We start from the raw sequence: 24,545 nt of genomic DNA, 5'->3' as shown, positions 1-24,545 counted from the left end.
TCACTGTGTGTAGCTTTTTTAATGCATTCTCTTCTCTTCCCTGATATGAAAAAAATTGAGGGGAAAGTTGTCCCAGTTTTGTTTGCAGGATATCACCTATTTGAATGACACAAATAAAGAACTTAGTCACAAATAGAACATAGATGTTGGTGGGAACACTGTATTTGGGGCATAGAATAAAAAAGATTGCTTCCATTGTAATGAAAATAATCATTGACAGTGAGCGAAGCTTCAGATCAAGAAGTTGGAATTGCTTGTGTGGGAGTGACAGTAATTGCTAGGTGCCTGACAGTGTGGAGCGAAGACAGAGAGGCAGAGATGGGGGAGGGAGAGAGATGGTGGAGGCCAGGGTGCAGCACTAGTTCTTGTGCAGGATGCTTTTCAGGCTTCTCTCTACAGCTTCATCCAGCTCTTCCTCCAGCTCCTCCTTCTTGGACATGGCCAGCTTGGATTGGTAATCCCTCACGACCTGGTCAATGTAAGGGGCGCTCTGTGTGCCATGCAGCATCAGTGTCCACTCCTTCAGCACACCCTTCTGGGGTGTGCTCCCCACAAACCCCAGCTCCAGGGTCCAGGTTCCTCGGGCATCTTCCCCCCAAGTGTGGGTGGTCATGAAAGGCCACTTGTCAAAGCCCACCTTTGAGTCATCATCCCTTGGACGCCGGCTCAGCAAAATGGACTTGGTGCCCATAGGGGAAGTCATGTTGATGTTCAGGTCTCCTCTCCTGGTTGCATTGACTGTGATGACAGCTTGAACATGCTCGAGGTAGCGGACAAAATTCTCCTTCCCCTCACACGCATCAGTTGTGAGAGTCAGCACCAACTTGCCAGTGGATGGTATTTTCCTGCGGGCAAAGCGATGAGGAGATATGGTAAGGTATGGGTACATTATATGAGGGTTTTTTGTAGACAGTTCTATGTAACAAAAAAAGCAAGAGCCATGCAGTTAATCAGACAGACCTGGGTTAATTCCTACACCAGCTGTGTGAGCCTGAGCAAGTTAACTATACTCTCTGAACTTTCTGTGTGGAAAGGGAATGTGGCAGATGCTGTTGCCACCCCTCCAACTTCTCCTAAGTCATCTCTGAGTTTGCCTGCAGCAGTGGCGCTGTGTACCCTGACTGCTTCCTACCTCAGGTATCAGCATCTCGAAGCTTCTCTTCTGGAGCTTTTTCCTGCACACCGGAAGTTTGTTCAGCCTGTGTGCAGGGCAGCCGAAAAGTGTCAGGGATTTACCTCCTCAGGGACAATCCTCTACTAATGACTGACAGAAAGTGGTGGATAAATATACTGTAGCTTCCTAGTTCCTCAGTGGGACAACTCAAATTCCAGTAGGATTGAGCCTAGTGGCCCACATGGCAACTTGCTCATCAGTGTACTCTTTATTGGCTATTTTCCTTTTTGTCTCACATTTCTACTTCCTTACTTGTGTTTCCTGGGATCATCTCTCAAAAACTTGTCAGCACTCAAGTCCAATTTCAGGGTCTACTTTGAGGGCAACCAAGACTGACACAGGAGCTCACAATGCCCCCCCCCTTTTTTTTTTAACGTGCTAAGTACCTTGATAAATAAAAGTTATTGCTAAGGTGATTGCTATACTGTCATTTAAAAAAGCCAAAATTAGGTTAATTAATCCTAGTGAAGGACAGTTCTTTGAAAGATCAGGGAAATTTGGGAGTTTCTGATCATAGAGTTGGAACCCAGTGGAGGGTCAACCTAAGCATTTTAGCTATCATTCCATGTAACTAATCTCCTTTCTGGAGGTGGCCTCCTTTGAAAGTGAGATACTCAAAGCCTCTTGCATCAGAAACATAATAAAGGGAACTACATTTGAGGATTGTATGGAAAGACTCCAGACTTTGGGAACAAAACTATCTGGGTTAGAATTCTGCTCCTACACTGACTAGTCAGAAGAGCTTGGGAAAATTGTTCAAATACCTGAAGTCTCACTGTCATTGTGGGTGGGTTCTGCAAGGTTAAATAAGACCATGTATGAAAACACTGAGGATGGTGCCTGGCACATAGTGCTAGTTCCCTTTTCCTGGCCCTTTGCCTGTGTTAATATTCTCCCTTGACATGGCTTTTATTTTGGAGCATAAAATGGTGGGTATTTTTAAATACACATCATGTGGGGCACATCTACAAAAAGATGCTGGTCACACATCCAGCTCAAAGGCAAGCCTTGGGTCTGCATAGCCCTTGGAACCAAGGCCATGGACGGATCTGGGAGGGCTTGCTGAAGCTAACCCTGCAGCTCAATGATAAAGGCAATAGTCTCCTGAGAAACTTAAAAAAAAAAGAAAACTTAAACAGTTTCATTGAGTGCTGCTGTGTGCACTCCGCATGGACGCTGATGCTGAATAATGCATGAAGCTTTATTTATTTGTTTGTTTGTTTATAGTTAATTTTCATTTGTTGCATGAAAAATTCTTGTCTATGGAGCTCTAGTGTTGGCAGTGGAAGGTGGGGTCCTAAGCACCAGACTCTGGGGAAATCATCCAGGTTGGTGGAGAACAGGCATTAGGCCAGATTTGGAGGTCAGAGTATGGATAACCACTACCTGTGTCTCTCAAAGACGATGCTATTTACTCAGAACTTGTTATGGCAGACATATAACAGGTGAGCTGATAAATGACTAATGATCATTTGGGCTCCAGCAGGCAGAAAGCTATGCAGGGGGGGCTAAAGGTCCAGTTGTGGGAAAGATATTTGAACTGTCTGAGCTCATTTTCCTTACCTGTACAATGGAGATATCACTTTCTACCTAGAATTGTTATGAAGATAAAATATGTACATACACTCTTATGCATTATATATTGGCAAATGTCTAGACCAGCGCTGGCCAACAGAACTTTCTGTAATGATGGAAATGTTCTATCTGTCCTGTTCAATACAGTAGCCACTGGCCACATGTGGCTATCAAACACTTGAAATGTGACTAGTGTGAGTAAGGAACTGAATTTTTTAAATTAATTTAATTTAATTTTAGTCTTTAATTTTAATTAATTTAATTAAATAGCCACACGTAGCTAGTTGCTTCTCTATTGGATAACACTGATGTCAATTATGTATGTGCAATTAAAACTTGGTAACAACAGCATCATCACCCAGAAAAATCTCTCAGGCTTCTATTTTAAGCACATTTTGTTTTTGCCATGGCTTATAGGCTCTGGGAAAAGCAGTTGGGGAAACTGTGGATCCTGTTATGCAGGTTTTCTGGCCACCTTTCTGGAGGCTTCTGGAATGTCACACGTTAGGTGTGAGTGACATGCCACATTCTATCACTGAGTTTCTACACAGATAAGGAGGCAGGTCCAGAGTGGAGGCTTTCCTTCTAGAGTGGAGCCTCTGGGGCTCTGGAACTCTCTGAGAAGAACAGTTGGAAGTAACAAAGGATGATGGTGACGTTCACAGCATCACCCTGGCTCTGAGTCCTGAGTTGAGTTTGAGCCCCTTTCCTATTTTTCAGGCTGTCTTGAAACATTCAAGAAGGAAATTCACAAGCTAACAAACAGAGACTGTTAACCTGAGTAATAGCCATTCTAGGTATTATAAAGCATCACTAATCATTGTCAAATGCAATAGTCACTATTATCACAAGGATTCAAAACACAAGCTGGATTCTAAAAAAACTATTTTTTGTCCCCTTTTGCGTCCAGGGCACTTATGGACTGGAGTTCACACAGTGACAGTCCCGTTACAAGTCATATGTGGGAATTCTGGCAGAAAAGTAACATTGCTCCCCTGAGGGAAAACTGAAAATAGTTTTGATCGGCCAAGAATCAGAGATGGGATGGCCACTGGAGCTGCAAATCAGATCCATAGCCCAACATGTGGTGGTGTTTCTGTAAATGAAAAACAACAAAGTCCCTTGTACAAGAGAGAAATTATTCCAGGGCTAACATGATCTCTTATGATCAAAGGAGAGAAATAGGGATTGGATCAAGCCTGAGACATCAGGACTAGGATGGCTTTAGGAACATAATTGGTAAGGGGATTTTACTAGATGACAGTGCCTCAGCCAGATATCCTCCACATCTGCTCTGAGGTTTGGCTGCTAATGGCTCTCAGCTGTCTGCTTCTCCACAGAACCTCCCTCAGGCAATGAGAGCAGCCTTGTCTTGCAGGTCACATGCTCTGCCAAGCTTGGTTGATGCCAGGTAGATATGGGGATATATAAGGCCAATGCCCTGACATCAAAGTGGGGACAACTGTGTAGTGCTGTTGATGCTCTGCTCTCTGCACATGGCTGGTCCAGTACAGACACCACAGCCAGTTGTATTTTTCCCTTTTATTTTAGTCAAGTCCCCTTCTCTGACTCTCCTACTAAAGTCTCTTTAGAAAATTGCTTTTCAAATTGACTGTTTCTCTTGGAATATAAGTGCTGAGGAAACACTGGCAGTCACCACTCACCCCACTCAGAGGCTGTTTCTGTGCAACCGTGCATGCCACAGAAAGTGGAGGTTGCCTCGGCTTTTGACCTCTCTATCTCAGCCCCTCAGAAGCCTGTGGTGATAAGGCCTTTCTCTGCCAGTGGCACAGCCAGCCTGAGCACTGCTCTCTGGACTTCCCTGTCCAGCCTATGCATTCTTCACCAAGTACATCTGCCCTAGACTTAATGCATTTTCATCTGAGAACAAGTTCAGGTGTGAAGTGGATGAAGGAGAAGATAGCACTGAGAGGATGCAAAATCCCTTTCTAAATTTCCCTGGCTGGTCCAGGGGACCTATTGGCACCATTTATACATCTTCTTTGTACCCAGGTGATGCTGGCTGAATAGCCATTTATTCATTCATTCAAAAAATATTTATCATGTGTCTGCTAAGTTCCAGGCACTGTTCTGGGCTCTGAGGATACACCACTAAACAAGACAGATAGGTCCCTGTCCTTGTGGAGGACCCAAATGAGTTAGTGTTGAAATAGCTCTCTGGTTTCCTTTCATTAACAATAATGCTGCTGGAGATCCAAGATGGCAGAGTAGATAAACACTATGCCTGCTTCCTTCTGTGAACTCATTAAAATTACAACTAAACTATAGAACAATCAACCTGGAGAACAATTTGAATTCTAGATGAACAGAAGTTTTATAACTAAGGATATAAAGAAGAAGACTGGTAGGAGGGGTGGAGACGTGAAAGGGGCCAGCCCGAAACCTCTGTGTGGTGGTTGAGAATCAGGAGGGATATCTTGGCTATAGAGGTTCCCCCTGGAGGAGCAAGGCTCCGCAGTCCAGAGTACTGGTGCCAGGAAAAGGAGCCCCCACGACATCTGGCTGTGAAAAACACTGGGGATTCCAACTGTCCAGGTGAGATGGAACGCTGCAGGAAAACCAGATGTCCTCTTAAAGGGCCCGCATACAGACTCACGTGCTGGCAGTTACTCACCCTGGGCTCCGGTAGAGGGACGGTGATTTGGGGGGCATTGGAGACATACCGGGGTGGGCAGAATTAGGTGTGTAACTTCAGGCCGAGGGCTGGAGGACAGTCCTCATTTTCCCTGTGTAGGGTTCTCCTGACAAGCAGCCAGCATGCAGGTGCCATCTTTCCTGTGTTGAGCCCTCCTGCATGCCCATGGCTAAATCTGAATCTGAATTGGTCTGGTGAGCTCCACTAGCCCTGCCCCACCCAAACTCCCCCAAAGCCAGAGGCATTTTCTCAGCAAGCAGCCAGCTCCACTTGAATTGCACTCTTTCTTGGAAAACTATCAGAGTCTGTGGGCCCCAGGTGGGCAGTAACTGGCTTTGGTGTGCTCTGAAACTTTTGCTGAGTAGCTCCAGGCTCAGCATTGGCACCAAAACAGAATCTACATTAACCTGGTGACCACAACTCTTCCCACTCTAGTGACTCCCTGAGACCATGCCTCACCCAAGGCTTTATCAGTGGCCAAAGCATAAGGGAGCTGGCAAGTGGCAGTAGGCCCTGGGGTGTCCTGGCTTTTTGCAGAGATACCACAGGCCTGGTACTGGTTACAGCTGTCCTCAATTTGCAGGGTGGCCTCTGTCACATGCCTCCAGGTTTAGTATAGGCAGTGACCAACCATGGATTGATTTGTATCTCCTACAAGGTAGTCCCTGGCCAGTCACAGGCAGTGGGTGACCTGGGCTTGCACCAGAAACCTTTCCAAGAGGCCTTAGAACAAACATACTTGGAGGTTGGCTTCAGACCACAGCAGTGACCTGCCCAATTAGGCCCACAAGTGGCAAACCCAAAGGGCGGTCTCAACAGACACCAGAACCCCCTGGGGTGAATCCCACTAAGTGGGGTAAGCCCCCACACAGCAGCCCGTAAGCTGTGGATGTGGCCAAACTCCACAGCTAATCAGCCTGAAGGTCAATCCCACACACTAATGTGCCAATAACAATCAAAGCTCAACTATGATAGGAGGGCACACACAACCCACAGAAGGGACACTCCTGGAGCACCCAGAGCAGGTGACCAGGGAGACTGTGCCATTGGACCCTGCAGGGCACCTACTACATAAGGCCACCCAGCAAGACTAGGAGATATAGCAGATCTACCTAATGCATAGACACAAACACAGAGAGGCAGCCAAAATGAGGGAACAAAGAAATTCATCCCAAATGAAAGAACAGGAGAAAACTCCAGAAAAATAAGTAAACGAAATGGGCAAGCAACCTACCAGATGCAGAGTTCAAAACAATGGTTATAAGGGTGCTCAAGGAACTTACTGAGAACTTCAACAAATAGACTGCAAACATGAAAAAGGACATTGAAACCATAAAAGAACCAGTCAGAAGTGAAGAATACAATAACAGAAATGAAGAATGCACTAGTGGGAATCACCAGCACACTAGATGAAGCACAGAATCAAATCAATGATTTGGAAGACAAGGTAGAAAAACACCCAACTGGAACAACAAAAAGGAAAAGGAATCCTCCAAAAAAGAGGACAGTTTAAGAGACCTCTGGGACAACATCAAGAGTAACAACATTTGCATCATAGGCACCAAAAGGAGAACGGAAACAGCAAAAAATCAAAAACCTATTTGAAGAAATAGAACTGAAAAGTTTCCTAACCTGGCAAAGGAAATAGACATACAAGTCCAGGAAGTTCAGAAAGTCCCAAACAAGATTAACCCAAACAGGCCCACACCAAGACACATTATAATTAGAATGGCAAATGTTAAAGACAGAGAAAATCCTAAAAGCAGCAACAGAAAGTCAACTCACAACTTATAAGGGAGTTCCCGTAATTCGTCAGCTGATTTCTCAACAGAAATGTTGCAGGCCAGAAGGGATTGGCACAAAATATTCAGTGTGATGAAAAGCAAGGACCTACAACAAAGGGTACTTAACAAGAAGAAGCTAAAGGAATTCATCACCACCAAACCAGTATTACATGAAATGTTAGAGGGACTTTAAGACAGAAAAAAAGAGATCAAAATTATGAATAATAAAATGGCAATAGCTACATATCTATCAACAATTGCTTTCAATGTAAATGGATTAATTGCTTCAATCAAAAGACATAGGAAGGCTGAATGGGATTAGAAAACAAAACACTTACATAAGCTGCCTACAAGATACTCACTTCAGATCGAAAGACACACACAGGTGGAAAGTAAAGGTATGGAAAAAGATATTTCATGAAAATGAAAAAGAGCAAAACAAAAAAATCCAGGGTAGCAATACATATACCAGACAAAATAGACTTTAAAACAAAGGCTATTACAAGAGACAAAGAAGGACCCTGTAATACCAGTTCTGTGTATTTATCTGAAGAAACCCAAAAAGCTACTTCGAGGGGACATGTGCATTTGTACTCATATGTTCAGTGAAGCATTGTTTACAATGGCCAAGATATGGAGGCAGCGTGTGTGTCCATTGATGGATAAATGGATAAAGAGGAGGTTGTACATATATACAATGGAATATTGCTTGGCCATGGATGGAATGGGCTCTTGCCATCTGTGGTGGCATGGATGGACCTGGAAGGTATCGTGCTGAATGGAGTATGTCAGACAGATGTCAGACAGAGAAAGACAGATGCAATGTGATTTCGATTATATGGAATCTAAACAACAAAATAAACAAACAAAACAGAAACAAACTCATAGATACACAAAACATTTTGATGGTTGTCAGATGGGAGGGGGTTTGGGCATGTGGGTGAAAAAAGCGGAAGGGATTAAAAGTACAAATTGGTTGTTACAAAGTAGTTATGAGGATATAGGGTATAGCTTAAGGAATATAGTCAGTAATATTGTAATAACTATGTACGATGTCAGATGGGTACTAGATTTTTGGGCGTGATAGAAGGGAGGAGGTTGGGGCCAGGGTGAAAAAAGTGAAGGAATTAAGAAGTACAAATTGGTAGTTACAAAACAGTCATGAGGATGTAAAGTACAGCATATATAGTCAGGAATATAGTCAATGATATGGTAATAGCTATGTATAGTGCGAGGTGGGTACTAGACCAGTGAGGGGGATCATTTCTTAAGTTATACAAGTGTCTAACCACTATACTGTATAGCTGAAAGTAAAATAAAATAATATTGAATGTCAATGGCAATTGAAAATTTGAAAAAGGGGGGAAAAAGTGAAGGGGAATTAGAGATCCAAATTTTCATGTATAAAACCAATGAGTCATGGGGATGTAACATACAGCTTAGGGAATAATAATATTGCGATAGCATGGTACGGTGTCAGTTGGTTGCTGGACTTACCATGGTGATTACTTCTTTAAGTATATAAATCTTGACTAACTATGGTGTACCCCTGAAACTAATTTAATATTGTATGTTGGCTATATTTGTAATAAAAATCTTTAAAAATATAATGCTGCGGATACTGGATAAAATTTCTAGCTAGTTGTGAGCTGCTTGGACATTCACATGTATGGGCCTCACATTCCTTAACTGTAAAACTATGGATGCAGACAACGTATTTCCAGTGTTGCCTCTGGCTCCAAATTCAGCATTTATGTGGATTATGATAGAATGTTAAGTGTATGCAGAAACTGGGAGATAAATTGTCGTTTATCTCAGCATATTTTCCTCCATCTCTCTTTTCCCTCCCCCCTTGCTCACAATCACACAGCGCTTGAAGATCATTAGAGATCCATCCTTGTCCAATGCAACCTCCGAAAATAAGGTCTGATATCAACATGTACCTTGACTAAGGGGCCCTAGGGCACCCCAAGCTGACAGTTCCTCTAAACAGTGCAAGCAGGCCACATTTCTGTTAATTGGGAATGGAAGCAGTGTGCAAATAACTAGATATGGCTCCAGTGGTACTGCCCACGAGGGATGTTTGCTCCCACCTGCTGGTGGTGGAACATCTGTAAAGGCACAAATACTGTAAGCTTTTTCCTTCTCCACAAGTTCCTCTGTCTCCCTCTCCCTCTTTGCAATAAGGGAGACTTTCCAGGCCCCAGGGCTTTGCAGACTGGATAGATGGTGGAGTTGTTCTTTCTGTGAACTAGGACCATTTACTTTATCTTTCTGAGTCTCTGTTTTCTCACCAGTAAAATGAGACTAGTGAGGCCAGCCTTCTGTGATTAAATGAGATGGTGGGAGAAAACTAGCTCAGTGACTGTCTGAGAGGAGTTCTTAGTAGGTGGCAGCTCTGTGCCTGCATTCTCCCAGGGCTGCCCTTAGACAGATGCCTGGCCTCTGGTGTGTCCTGCTGTCTGCGTGTGAGGAGTGAGCAGTGGACATCAGCGAGAGGAGCACTGAGGGAGGAACAGGCCTTGCAGGCTTGACTTCTGCACACCCCTTCACACAGATGACATGATTAAATTTACCCTTTCTGTTCTGTTTGTGCTATTTAGCATCTTTCCTGCTACCGTGTAACTACCAGATGTGCCTTAGAGCTGAGCTGTGCAAGATGGGAGCCACCAGCCACATGTGGCAATTTAAATTTAAATTAACTAAAATTAAATCAAGTGGACACTTTAGTTCCCCAGTCACACTAGTCACATTTCTAGCACTCCATAGCCACCAGCTACTGTATTAGACACTCAGATAGAGAACATTTCTAGCACTGCAAAAAGTCTCCTGGTCCTTCCAAATCACTCAAAAATTATTCTGAACTCTAACAAGGGAGCTCAGCTGTCAGTGCCTATTTAATGTTTACCTTGGGTACAGTTAGTTACGGTAAGTGGGCTTTACCTTTCAATGTCCCCTTTAGATGATGGTTCCTAGTCGTGTCTATGTTCGGTCACTCTGTTCGTAGACCTTGGCAGTGACAAGGTCTCCAGAATGGCAGTTAATGGAATTTGGGGAGGGAGGACCACATGCCAGGTGGGTGTTTCAGAGTCCCAGAAGGCAGGAGTTATTAAAAAAGCTCCCCAGGCCCTTCATTGAGCCTCACCTCCTCCAGCAGAGAGAATCATTGAGACACATTGAGGCCCCACAGGCTGGAGTTCTGGAATCAGAATGCCTGGGTGTAAATCCCAGTTTGGCTGGTCAGTAACTGGGTGACCTTTGATGTGCCTACAACCTTTCTGAGGCTCTTCTCATCTGTAATGACACTCCTGAGCTTAAAGCAGGGCTGCTCTAATAAAAGGGCCTGAATGCACAGTAGGAGCTCATTAAGGTCACTGTCTTACAATGAAAAAAGCCTGAAGTTTGGATTCAGATGGGCCTTGTCCTGGTCCTTGGCCTTGCCAAGTCCTGGTCTGCCCTGTGTGACTTAGAGTCCATTTCTTGTGCTTTCTGTATCTCAGCTTCCTCACTAGTGAGAAGGAATAATGATAGGATATACAAAACAGTGTATATAAAAGACCTCATGCCAGGGACATAGTAGGTGCTTCTCCCTGAGACACAATATGGGACCAGTTCATTGTTAATACTGCAAAATAGTCACACCCTGACTGTGTGAGGTGAGGCACATCAACAACAGGGTGGTTATGAAGCTTATGTGACTGTAAAGTGCATGACACGTAGTAGGTACCCAATCCCAATAAAAGTCAGTTCCTTCACTTTCACTTACAGTCTCTGTGACCTTTACTGAGTCAATCAACTTGTTGAGGCCACAGTGAAGCCTGTCTCACCAAGCAGAGGGGTCAAGGATAAACAGAAATGATGTATGTACATGGCAACTTCGGGGAAACTGATAGGAACGCTGCAGAGCAGATATTTTTATTATAGCACATCATGTGGGGCTTGTGCAGCTCTGTTTTTTTAAGTTATTACAGATCTTGGGCTGAAGCTGTACTTTCCCATGCAGTGCTGATGAGATTACAGACTAGTTCCTGGAAAAATACACACAGTTCTGCAACAATTTCCTTGGTACCACTTTTTAGGTGAATAGCGAGTGAACCCTAGGATGCTGACCCACGGGAGGGCACTGTCAGTTGAAAGGATATACAATTTTGAGTTCATGTACAAATCAGACAGTTATGTCCAAAATTGTAGGAGATTGTTATCTTTCTTTTTTCCCACAGGTGTGAACTAGGAGTGTCAAAAGTCATGGATGAGAGGGAAAGACAAAATTCTAGTTGCTGAGTGTCTACTGTGTGCCAGCTCTGTGCTGGTTGTTTCATTAAAGTCTCCCAGCAGCCTGGTGAGGACAGAGCTAGGGTTTCCAGGTGGGAATTCTCGCCTGTTCTCAGGATTTTTTTTTGCTTTCCCATTCCTGAATCCCGAGAAAAGTTGGTTGGGAAATTGGGAAAATCGGCTCCTTGACCTAGGTGGTTGGTAGTATCGGCCGTCACTTTGTGGAAACGATTCACCATGGAGAACAGAAAACTGTTTATATCTCGGGATTTGGAAAAGGGAAAGCGAAAAAATTCCTGAGAACAGGTGGGAATTCCCGCCTGGAAACCCTAGCTAATATTGTCTAATCCTTTTGCCGTGATGTGAGTTAGAAAAAAAGTAGGTGTGACCAGCTCAGTAGTTTCTGTGTGGGTAACTTCTCATTCAAATCCTTCCAAATGGCTATCCACCTCAGAATTAAACCATTGTCGCACAAGTAGAATGACTACATAAATTGTGTTACAGTCATACAAAGGAACACTATTCAACATTTAGAATAAATGAACTACAAGTACACACTAAACATGTTCGAATCTCACAACGTAATTCTGAGCAAAACAATCTAGATATGAAGGAGAACATAGTGTATGATTCATTTATATTAAGTATAAAATAGGCAAAATAATCTATGGAGTTTGAAATAAGAATAGTGGTTACCCTTGGGGAAATGATGATGGAAGAGGATCTGGTGGCCTTCTGGGATATTGGTTATATTGTGTTTACTGGTCTGGGAGTTAGTCACACTGGTTGGTTTTTGCAATTAAAATAATGGCATAAGGTACAAAAACAGTTAAGGCTTATACCTAAAAGTAAGGGTTCTGAGTTACACAATTGTGGTCTACGTAAATGGCACCCTCCAGCGTTGCACAACGCTATAGCTCTCCCTGGAAGCTGGTTGTCCCTGAATCATATTCAGCGTGTCTCCCTGACATTGGGAGTGAATCTGATATTGTCACCAATGCATGGCATCATCTCTGGGGCATTTTCACACGTAGCAGAACCATGTCCCCACTTACTCAGTGTCCTGTACAGAGCCTCCCACACAGTGGAATCTCTCGGGCACGGTTTTCCAGTCTTTAGCCATTTTTACCATGGCACCTGCGTCAAGGACCCCATAGCCAAAGAGGTGATTAAACTCCAGGCCAACCCCATTCCGTCGCCACTGATGAACCTCATCATGAAGCTGGTTCCGTTTGGAGGTGAGCACAGTCAGATGCTGCATGTCTCTCCAGGTCAAACCCAGGCTGGATACCGGAGGCAGAGAGAGTTCGAGAACAAGGGCAAGGGGGAGAGCAGGAGAGAGAGGGAGAGAGACACAATTACTAAGATAGAACAAAGGCCCCTTGCAAGAGTTTGGAACATCCATGAATGCCCAAGTCAAGGGAGAATTTCCACACACTATTTAGAACTGTTATATATAAGGTCAGACAATTAAGTTCTCCAACTCATCCTAGAAAAAGTGCTACATACCTCATTGCTGAATATCACTATGGTCACCTTTGAAGTACTCCCCTTGGGAAGCTATGCTCCAATGCCAGTGCCTAGACCACCCTTCAAAGCAATTTTGGAACTCTTTTTCTGGAATGGCCGTCAGAGCTGTCATCATATTACCCTTGATGTCCTGAATGTCATCAAAATGTCTTCCTTTCAATATTTCCTTTATCTTCAGGTAAAGAAAGAAGTCACTGGGGGCCAGATCAGGTGAGTAGGGAGGGTGTTTCAACACAGTTATTTGTTTACTGGCTAAAACTCCCTCCCAGACAGTGCTGTGTGAGCTGGTGCATTGTCGTGATGCAACAGCCATGAATTGTTGGCAAAAAGTTCAGGTCGTTTAACTTTTGCACACAGCCTTTTCAGCACTTCCAAATAGTAAACTTGGTTAACTATTTGTCCAGTTGGTACAAATTCATAATGAATAATCCCTCTGATATCAAAAAAGTTAGCAACATTGTTGCAACAAGTTCAAAACTTAATTGTCTGACCTCGTATATGTCAATTTAACAAACTTGCTATTTTACTTAAATTTATTTCAAATACATATTCTAACACATATGCTAAAATGGCTAACATGAAAAAGACTGACAATACCAAATGTTGACAAAGATGTGGAACAAATGGAACTCATATACTTTATTGATAGGAGTGTAAGTTATTGCAAGTACTTTGGAAAACTATTTGGCTGTACCTTTTAATGTTGTCCATATGCTTAAGCTATGGCCCAGAAGTTCCATTTCTAGGTATGTATCCAACAAAAATATGTGTATATATTCACCAGATATATGTACTAGAATGTACATATGCCTAAACTGTGAAGTCCCCAAAGCCCCATCTAAAGTAAAATTAATAAACCAGTTGAGATGTATTTACAGAATGAGGAATACTATATAATAATAATGGATGAACTATAGGTACTCTGAATAATATGGATAAATCTCACAAACAGAATGTTGATCTACAGAAGCCAGACACTGAAGAGAACATATTGTATGAGAGTGAATTGATTTGAAATATAAAAACAGGCAAAACTAATTTATGCTGTTAGAAGTCATGTTAGTGGTTAGAGACTGGAAGGGGACACAAGGAGGCTTCTGGGTGCTGGCAGTGCTCTGATTATTGATCTGAGAGTTGGCTACATTGGTGTGTTCCATTTGTGAAAATGAGGCTGTTAGTTCTTCAAGGGCAGAGACAATATTTTCAGCATATTTGTATCCCCTGTGCTTAGGGCAACCTTGGCACAGTGAATAAACAAGTCTGCTTGCAAATGCCAATGCCTTTGGAAATTAGTATCTAATGTTACTCAGTGTCTATCTTTTTCAAACTGCAAGTCATGACCCATTTGTGTGCTGTGAAATCACAGGTTACTTACCTGGGATGTACATTAAAATCCCACTGTTCAGGTTACACCTCAGACCAATTAAACCAGGCTCTCAGGGAGTGGAACCCAGGCATTGGAAATTGTTAACACTTCCCAGGGCATTCCACTAGATAGCTAAGGTTGAGAACTAGTGCTTTAATAGATTGCGCTATCATTAAAAAATGCATAGAACAGAATAGAAAAGGATAACAGTATACATTGCATGTAATATGGAAAACTATTTTTTCATAGAACTTTAGGGGTGTGTGTGTGCATGTATGTGTGTGTGTGGTATGTTGGGTTGCAATGCAAAATTTATGTATCACTGAGAGTCATGAGCAAAAAAGTTGGAACAACCTTGTACTATATTCTCTTCAGAAGTCAAATAATTCAGGGGACTAGGAACAACATAACTCTTTTGATACAATTTCAAAACATGCAGTGTTTATTGGTTCAAAACAGAATCAGAGCCAAAAGATGCTATTGATTCATATGATCTTGAAATGTAGACCTTCAACTTTTAAGGAGAAAGTTTCAAGGAAGGTCAATGGTTATTTGAGAAAATTAAGAACATATCTTGGTCATATGGTCCCCAGGACCCAAGTGAATGGTGTGGAACTTCCTGAAGTTGATTATGAACTACAGCTCAGTGTTTTGCTGGAATGGGATTTTGAGCTCATTAATCACAGAATGGCATATGGTTGACAAATAAAGGACTTTGAGGTGATTTGAGGACTGACCGGCAGGTGGAGTGTCTCTTATCTTTGCTCAGGGTCTGCCACAAAAATGTGCTATACTTCCCAAAACTTGGAGAAGGACTCCGTCAGATGTTTCTCCATGGACTTATTCTCATGGGGTCCATGAAAGAGAGCATGTGTCAGAACAAGGATTTTCTCACTTCTGAAATAAATCAGAGCATAGTCCATACTCCAGTGTAATTGAACTTGTGACACTGTTTGGCCAGCCATTTGCATATGTCAAAAAGTAAAACTGTCTGTCTTAGTTCCCTCTTCTGAGCAATTTCAGAATTGATAGAATACATTATTGTATAGCATAGGTATTTCATCAACTTACTTTAAGCTTTAATCGTACCATAGCAGCTCAAGAATCTTAGGTAATATCTCTTAAATAATAAAAAATAAATTTATAGAGTGTCTACAATATAAAGGTCACTGTGTTTAGTGTTATAGGACAAGTAAGGTGATATATTCATCCTTATTCTCAAATATTTTATATAATAATGTAGTTGGGAAAAAAGGGACATCTTTGTGGAAAAGTACTGCACAATGAAGTGATTCCATGAATGTCTGATGAGTGTCTACCACATCCAGGCTAATTCTGGGCACGTTGTAGGAAGGTCTCTGCCTTCTCAGAGCCTACAGCCTCAGGTGACAGACAGACAACTCAATATTTCAAAAAGGACAAAACCATAATGAGGTATCACTCACATCTGTTAGAGTAGTTATTTTAAAAAGACAAGGGTTAACAAATGCTGGGCAGGAATGTGGAGTAAAGGAACACTCATACACAGTTGGTGGGATTATAAATTGATGCAGCTGCTATGGAAAGCAATAGGGAGGTTCCTCAAAAAATTAAAAATAGAACTACCATCTGACTCAGCAATTCTATTACTGGAAATATTTCCAAAGGAAACAAAAATATTAACTTGGAAAGATATCTGCAATCCCATGTTCATAGCAGCATTATTTACAATAGCTAAGACATGGAAACAATACAAGTGTTCATCAATGGATAAATAGATAAAGAACTTTTTGTATGTATATAATATATATAATATATAATATGTAATATATAATATTATATGCATATAAAAATGGAATATTATTCAGTCATAAAAAACAAGGAAATTTTGCCATTTGCAACAACGTAGATGAATCTCAAGCACATTAGCTAAGTGAAATAAGTCAGACAGAGAAAGACAATACCGTAGGATATCACTTACATGAACAAGACAAACAAGTGAAGAAACAAAATCTCATAGACACAGACAATAGTTTAGTGGTTACCAGAGGGTAAGGGGGAAGGAGGGTGGCAGAGGGTAAAAGGGATCAAATATATGGTGATGGAAGGAGAACTGACTCTGGGTGGTGAACACACGACGCAATATATACATAATGTACTACAGAATTTTACACTTGAAACCTATGTAACTTTACTAACAATTGATACCCCAATAACTTTAATTAAAAATAAAGAAAAAGAAAACGAAACCCAAACTCAGAGAAAAAAGGATAAAATTTGTTGTTATCGAAGGTAGAGGTAGGGGGAGATAAAATTGGAAGAAGGTGGTCAAAAGGTACAAACTTCCAGTTATAAGATAAATAAGTACTAGGGATGTAATGTACATGATGATGACTGTAGTTCATACATTGCTGTATGATATATATATATATATATATATATATATATATATATATATGAATGTTAACAGAGTAGATTCTAAAAATTCTTATCACAAGGAAAAAAAATTTTTTTTCTTTTTATTGTATCAATATGAGATATTGGATATTAACTAAACATATTGTGGTAAGCATTTCACAAAATGTTAATTCAAACTATTATTATGCCATACACCTTATACTGTACAGTGCTGTATGTCATTATACCTCAATAAAACTGGAAAAAAATAAATAAGGAAAGCTGTCATGAAGGGGGATCTAGGGTGTTGAGGAAACCAACGGTGGAGCTCCTGTGTTATCCCACCAAGGGGCTCTCAGACTGTGGTCCTCAAGTCCTCTGCATCAAAACCATGTGGAAGCTAGTTGACAAACGCAGATTCCTGGCCTCAACCCACCTCAGCTCTCCTGAATCAGCCTTTTGAAAGTTGTGAGCCTGAGAATTTCCACTTAAGATAACTCTCAAGATGATTCTTGTGTGCACAAATGTTTGAGAACATTGGTCTAAGATGGTGGTTCTCAACCTTGGCTACACATGTGAATCAAATGTTAAAATATAATGATGTCAGATAGGACCCAGAGATGTTTACTTCATGCACTTGTCCAAACATCTGGTATTTCCAATATGCAGCCAAAAGCTTGAGCAAAGCTGGTCCAGGGGAGTGGTTCCTAATTTCCTGGTCAGCACTGGGAATGTTTGTTAAAATTACAGCTTTCCGGGCACTCTCTTGGAGGTTCTGAGTCTGTGGACCTGGAAAGGCTTGGATATCTGTTTTTAAAAAGCACTCTAGGGATTCCCATTATCAGGAAATTTGAGAAACTTTGGTCCAGGGGGTCACCAAGTATCTTTTAGGAAGCAACATTTTAAGCCAAGGTCAACGGGATGAGTAGGAGTGACTGAATGAAAAGACAGGGAAGGGGAGGCTTCTAGGGGAGAGAACATTCTGGGAGGAAGTATCTAGAGGTGGGAGAAGGCAAGCATTGTGCAGGTGATAAGCTTAAAATAGCACAGGAGGTCAGGAGCCCTGTGTGTGACAGGGAGGGAGAGGCAGGAATTGTACGGCAGGAGAGGATGACAGGGTGTTCACCTACATTAGTACACTTTATCTCAGTGACAGCCATAAAGGCAGAGTTACCAGGGAGAATGAAATCAAGAAGTGTGGGACTGGAAGGCAGGACCACACTAGTCAGAGGCTGCTGCAGGACTCTGGCCCAGGCATGACCATAAGGAGTAAGGCCATGCTTGAGTAAGTCCCGAATTATCAACAAAAACTGTTACACTCGTGCATCTGGCTCCGATCACTAGTAGGAATCTGTGATGTTCCAGGGATAAATGTATAATTGTTAGTAGATTGGTCCTAGGCCAGTCAGGGTAGACTAGCTGGTTCTTGCTACAGAGCCAGCACCCACAGAAATCAAAGTGGAACCCAGGGCTTCTAGAGATGGAGGGTGGCTACATTTTCATCTGGAAAGGCCAGGGCTCCAAAGAAAGAGGTCACTCAGGAAACTGGAGGAAATCCTGGGCACTGTGGCAGAAGTCTTGAGCAAGGAGAGTGTGGGGTTCTAGAAAAGCCAGTCTGAAGCCAAGGAAGAGACTGGCTTTGCATGGCTGAAAGAGGAATCTTGCACCAGGGAGACTTAGGAAGGACTGTTTCTTAAATCACCTAAAGTTGGTTCTAGCAAGTGTATTATATGCTTATGATTGCTCACCTATTTGTCTGATTGGCAGAACTACATCTACAGAGTCCTACTGTAAGTTTTAACTTTTTGCTAAGAAGAATAAAGTACAAAACACTGACTTTTTTTGAGTTCCTTGTTTGTGAGGCTTGTCCCTCACTATTGTCTTTCAGAGTTCTTCTATTTATGATATCAATTTCTCCTGGACCCAATTAACATTTTCCTCCTAATGATCAAGACAGCACAGGGAATTTAAGGAGAGAACATGCATCTTTAGAGAACTTGAAAACGGAAATGTTTTAAAGAGGTTGCAATGTTAAGGTTGGAAGAATGATTTCTACTAACATCTCTTAAATTCTAGAAGCCAACAGAATTTTAATCCCTCTCCCTCCTGGATATGATCTTTATCTAAACAGAGTAAGGTGTGTGAACCTGAGCAAGTAGCTTCATTGCCCTGGGCCTAGTTCTCTTCATGCAGAAGAAGAGATGTTTGGAGTAGTGAAAGAGCCATTTGTTTTCTTTCAGCTTTACAATTCAGAGTCTATTCTCTACACGCTGACAGGATTAAAACACAATTTGAAAGTTTGGGATTATTTCCAGTCTGAGAAAACAATGCATTTGTAAGTCAAGCTGGAATTTTCTCCACAGACCCTGTTTGCCTAATTCCTATACACTGTGAGAGAAAATCCAGTTTACATGACATCCTGGTATAGATGTGGTGTGCAAAACCTTATCTTGAAGAAATTGAAACCTGATTTTGGGCATCGCTTTTGAGGAGGAGCCAATTCATTCACTGTGGCCCTTTGTCCTGGGCAGAATGAGTGGTGAGACACTCAGCCCAGATAGAGGCTCTTCTAAGTCCCATAGGTGGACCAAGGGAAGACCCTGGAGTTGGAGCTCAGGCTCCTTAGGGTTTAAATCCTAGCTCTATTTTCCAACTGTGTGACTTTGGATAAGTTACTTTAATAATCTGAGCCTCAGGATTCCCATCTATAAAATGGCAATAAGGCCTTAGAGGTTTGTTGTAGGGTGTAAATGTAGATCACCATGTGAAAAGTAACTAGCACAGTAATGGACACTCAATAAAGAGGTTATTATTAATAATAAAATCTAGCTCATATTGAGCAGTGATGTTAGACTAGAATAGACACTATGTCCCAGGTAAAGTATTGGTGACAATATTTAAAAATAAATGAACATTTTCAGCTTTAAGGCATATTAAACCCTAAAATCTACACATATCCAATTTAAAATACACTTTCTAAATGCATAATATTTTTGAAGCAGACTTACAATGTCCAGGAAATCTTAAGAGACTTATTGATGATCTAACTTTCTATTTTTTGGATAGAGATCTAGAGGAGGGGAGTAATTGCTCACTTAGTTGTTGAAATACACTAGCTGTTCTCTCCCTCCTATCAATCCTCCTTCCTTCCTTATTAAGAAAACTTCAATTTGATTCAGAACAGCAATGTTATTAGCTACAAAACTATATTTCCCAACCTCCCTTGCAGCATGGGGGTGGTCATGTGACAGTTCTAGTCAATGAGAAATCAGCAGAATTAAGCCCCACCGGGTGGGGCTTCTTGGAAAAACTTTTAAACAGGGCTGACTCAGCTGGTGGATTTCTTTATTCCCTTTGCTCTTCTCCTTTTCCTGCCTGAAATGTAAACATGATGGCTGGAGCTCCAGCAGCATCTAGAGAGCATTAAGTGACAGAGCAGAAATCCAGAAACAGCTGGATTCCCTGATTCATGGGGGCACCCTCATACTTGCCCTGGGCTCCTTACCTCTATATTATCTTTCACATGACAGAAAAACACCACCTTTCCCTCTTGGTTTAACTATTGTTATTAGATTTTCTGTTTTCAATTTTGATCTAATACCAGCACCTAATCAGAGGCTGAGTCTAGATATTCACATTCTGCACAGTAGCACCCTGATTCATAGGTTCATAGAGCCATTGCCTTACTGGGTGCCACATATCCTCATCCACAAACCAGCAATGGGTTTGCTGCTTGTATAGAACCTGGAATGGGATTGAAAAGACAAATTACTGGGCCATCCATCCTTATGGATTTGTATTCAGTGATTCTTGGCTGAGACTTGGGAATCTATCATTTTCAAAACTCCTTCCAGTGCTCAACTTTACTAGTTATCAGGAAAATGGGAATTAAAACTACAATGTGATTCCACTGCACACCCATCAGCATGGCTCAAGTGTAGATGACTGACAATACCAAATGTTGCCAAGGATATGGAACAATTGTAACTCTCATACACTGCTGGAAGGAGTGTCAATGGATACACTCACTTTGGGAAACTACTTGGCAGTATCTAGTAGAGCTGTATATATATATATATATATATATATATATATATATATATATATATATATACCTGACTCAGCATTTTGATTCCCTAGTAAACACCCCACAGAAATGCATACATAGCTTCACATGTACAAGAATTTTCATAGAAGTATTACTCATAATAGTCCCAAAGTGGAAACAACCCAAATATCCATTTATACAATGGAGTAATATTCCACATTGAGTATGAATGACCTATAACCAACCACACACAACCGCAAAGAGGAATATCTCAGACTCTCAGAGCAAAAGAGCACAGAGTGGTACTTAGGTCATGGTCTGCTTCTTGATTTAGGTGATGGTTACATGGATCTGTTAGCCTTCTAAGAAGTCATTGAGCTGTACTTAATATTTGTACTTTTCTCAGTGTCTATTATACTTTGATTAAAAGTTTACATTAAAAAAATCCATCCCCTGGAAGGTAAGTTTTGGAAACATTGTTCTAGTTCAACATGGGCCACTTTACTACAGATGGTTCTCTTGAGTCAAAAATTTGCTTCTTTATGACATCCACCTCTTAAACCTAGTTCAGATCTATAGAACCACACAGAAAACCCCGAGTCATAGAAAAAGAACACAAAATATTTGAAGGCAGCAGTCACAGTCACCCCCACTAAAGAAATCTTTTGAAATTTCTCCAATATTGGCCACACTGGGAAATCTGAGCAATATTCCATGTGACCCAAGGAGCCACTTTCAAGCATTGGCCAGAAAAGTACTTTTTGAGGTTGAACAACAAAGTGGTGACTGGGCAGGAGAGAGCAAGGGTTTCCTTTTCTCCCCTGGAGTCATGGGGGTGATCATTTTCCCTCTTTAATGGTCCTGATGGCTGTACATTTTGACAGGATAATTTGTTCACTGCATTCAAATTGCTTTGTAAATTTTTCTTATCGAGCCTCTGAGTGGGAAAGAGCCCTCAACTGCTGCACACACTTCACTGAGGACTCCCAGATGCCTTGTCTCAAGATAAAGAGAGAAGAGCGGTAGGAATTGCTCATGAAGAGTCTTCCCTCCTCCTCCCTCTGGGCTTTCTCTGGGATTATTTCATGCTGACCAGTGGTTTTAATTGCTGGCTACTGGAGCCCTTTGCCCACAGATGCAGAAAGCTAGAGGTGCCTCAGAGTTAGCTTTCCTAGGTGTGCCTCTTAGCCAATGACGTCCAGCACAAGAACATGGCAGCCCAGCTCCTGTGCCTTGGGGTAGAACAATCTCTGAGGCATAATTTATATTCCAGAGCTCTCCATGGTATCAGGTTGAACAGTTTTGTTTTCAGGAAATGCACATAATCTGTAAGTTTTGGTTTCTTTTTAATAGGGCAGTAGGCTCTGTGTATAAATAGGAGTTCTTTGACTAGTGTCCATCCCCTGGTGTTCTAAATTTTTCACCTGACTTGTTAGAAGAATCAAAATTTGGCCCGATCCAAAGAGAGGAGTGCCTCCCAATTTGGGATGTTATCTTTAGAAGGAGGATAATTATGCCTTTTCTGCTTGAAGGCAGAAGGTTTAACTAGATAATCATTTAAAGTACCTTCAGGGGTGGCTGGCTGACTCAGTTGGTTAGAGTGTGAGCTCTGAACAACAGGGTTTGCTGGTTTGATTCCCACATGGGCCAGTGAGCTGTGCCCTCCACAACTAGATTGAAGACAACTGGCTCAGTTGGTTGGAGCCTGAGCTCTCAACAACAAGGTTGCCGGTTCAATTCCCACATGGGATGGTGGGCTGTGCCCCCTGCAACTAAAGATTGAAAACAGCAACTAGACTTGGAGCTGAGCTGCGGCGTCCACAACTTGATTGAAGGACAACGACTTGGAGCTGATGGGCCCTGGAGAAACACACTGTTCCCCAATATCCCCCAATTTATAAAAAAAAAAAAAAAAAAGAATGATGTTTTTAAAAACAATAAAAAAAATTAAAAATAAATAAAGTACCTTCATATTCTAGGAATGAACTCTTGCCTCTTTTGCAAATTACAAAATGCACTGTATATGTGGAGAGAGACAAGTGGAGCTGCCTGGAGATTTGATGCTAGACGCACCAGTTGCCTAGCAACAGCTGAGGGGTATGGGATGGGGACTCAACTCTGCTTCCCTAGGAGCCTGAATCCAACTTCTCACAAGTTGCTGGTGCTGCTTCTCAGACAACTCCCTACATAGCAGGCATTTGTACTTACACCAATAGCAGGGTGCCTGAAGCCCACATGTTCATTGCTGAAACAGAAGTCCAGCCTCTGGCTTGCACTAAGAGAATATACAGTAGTAGGTGGGTAAGTGCCTTAGCTGATGCTCACATCCAAGGTGTGCCCAGCAGTAGTGATATGCGGCCTCTCTGTGGGATGGTGAGAACAGAGAAGATGGTCTCCTCCTGTCTGCGGCTTGGAAGGTTTCCCAGTAAAGCCCATTTTTTGGTCAACACTGCATGACTTTGCCCACTTTGTCTCAGTATTAAAAAGTGAATTCACTTTATCAGTTAACAAATCTTGAGTAGGAGCACCCTGTTTGCCACACAGGGTTCTGAAATACCTTGCTAGATACCCAGCTTGGCAATGGTTTTCCTTCATTTAGTTGATTGTGGGTATTACTGGAGTAGAATATCCAAGGGATCCACAGAGGATAAAAGGAAGTTTTTATGAAGAAAAAATATCTACATGCCCCTGTTTGGTATCTGAGTAAGTAGCTATGTACAGTTGGGTGTTGGGATCTTGTGCTCTCCTAGGGATATAGTTTTGTAGTGAGTGTGTGTGTGTGTGTTTGTGTGTGTGTGTGTGTGTGTGTGTGTGTGTGTCTTAGAGCTGATGATTCATTTAGAAAAGCCCACCAAAGTTAATTGATGCTGACTGATCACAGGCTCTCACACCCACTTTTGCCTCCATGAACACCTGGTCCTGGAAGGAGAGACATGTTAGTCCACCCTTCAGAGCTGGCCATTCGCCTTTTGCTGGAAACATACTTAGCCTCTAAAGCCAGTGCAAACACTCCAGCTGCCTCAGGAGCAGCTGCAGATGTCCCAGAATGCCTCAGAGTGCAGTTGCCATACAAATCCGTGGTTGCCTGAAAGGGAAGATATTGAGTAATGAGTAAATAAGTCACACCGTTTTGAACCCCAAAACAATATGGAGCAGAGGACTACCATTTCTTTTATTTAAACTCTACCTTGTTCTGAAGAAGATTAAGATGAAGATAAGAATAAGCTTAGGACCCATATATCTATCTATTTTGGCATATATTTTATCTGAGCTTTCTAGTAGCCCAGACAAAAAGGGACACACAGTGAGTTACAGCATCCACAAGATAAAGAAAAAAGTAATTGTTCAGAGAAGTGTATCTGTAGTTATTCCACAGGCTAGAAAGATTTATTTCTTGGATCCTAAAAGGAAACAAGATAGGTGGAAAGTGATAAGTCATTCCCACCACCATAGTCAATGCAATGGTGAATTTTGTTGCTTGGGGTCAGATCTCAGAAAGCCTAAGGGCCATTGCATCAGCATTTTCCCTTCAAGAAGGAAAAAATGGCATTCCAAAACAGGGAAGAATAAGCATGCTGAGCTAAAGCTTGCCTAGAAGGAGAGGCCATTAAAAAGAAAATGTTTCTCTACATCTAAAATTCATGGAGAGATTCTGAGACATCTTGAGCCAAGATAACCAGTATGTGAGTGATCACATCCACAACTCTTCTTAAGGGGGGAGATCTTACTGATCAACCAAGTTTTAAAGAACTTTCACAAAGAGA

At 41.9% G+C, this 24,545-nt stretch overlaps 1 protein-coding gene across 1 annotated transcript in view; it reads right to left on the bottom strand.

Annotated features, from left to right (window-relative positions):
• Positions 1-24,545, bottom strand: part of PCSK2 (proprotein convertase subtilisin/kexin type 2) — a 294,215-nt gene continuing 269,670 nt past the window's right edge. The window contains exons 10-12 of the mRNA XM_019756643.2: positions 23,766-23,866; positions 12,517-12,744; positions 1-845 (exon numbers count right to left, since the gene is read on the bottom strand). Of these exons, the coding sequence (XP_019612202.1) occupies positions 359-845; positions 12,517-12,744; positions 23,766-23,866 (816 nt within the window). The 3' untranslated portion in view covers positions 1-358. The remainder of the gene's footprint in view (positions 846-12,516; positions 12,745-23,765; positions 23,867-24,545) is intronic.

Source organism: Rhinolophus sinicus, linkage group LG13 (genome assembly GCF_036562045.2).
Source record: "Rhinolophus sinicus isolate RSC01 linkage group LG13, ASM3656204v1, whole genome shotgun sequence".
In the NCBI taxonomy this organism is placed as follows: Eukaryota; Metazoa; Chordata; class Mammalia; order Chiroptera; family Rhinolophidae; genus Rhinolophus; species Rhinolophus sinicus.
The sequence above is the reverse complement of the archived record's forward strand: the minus strand, read 5'-3'. Positions and strand labels throughout refer to the sequence as shown.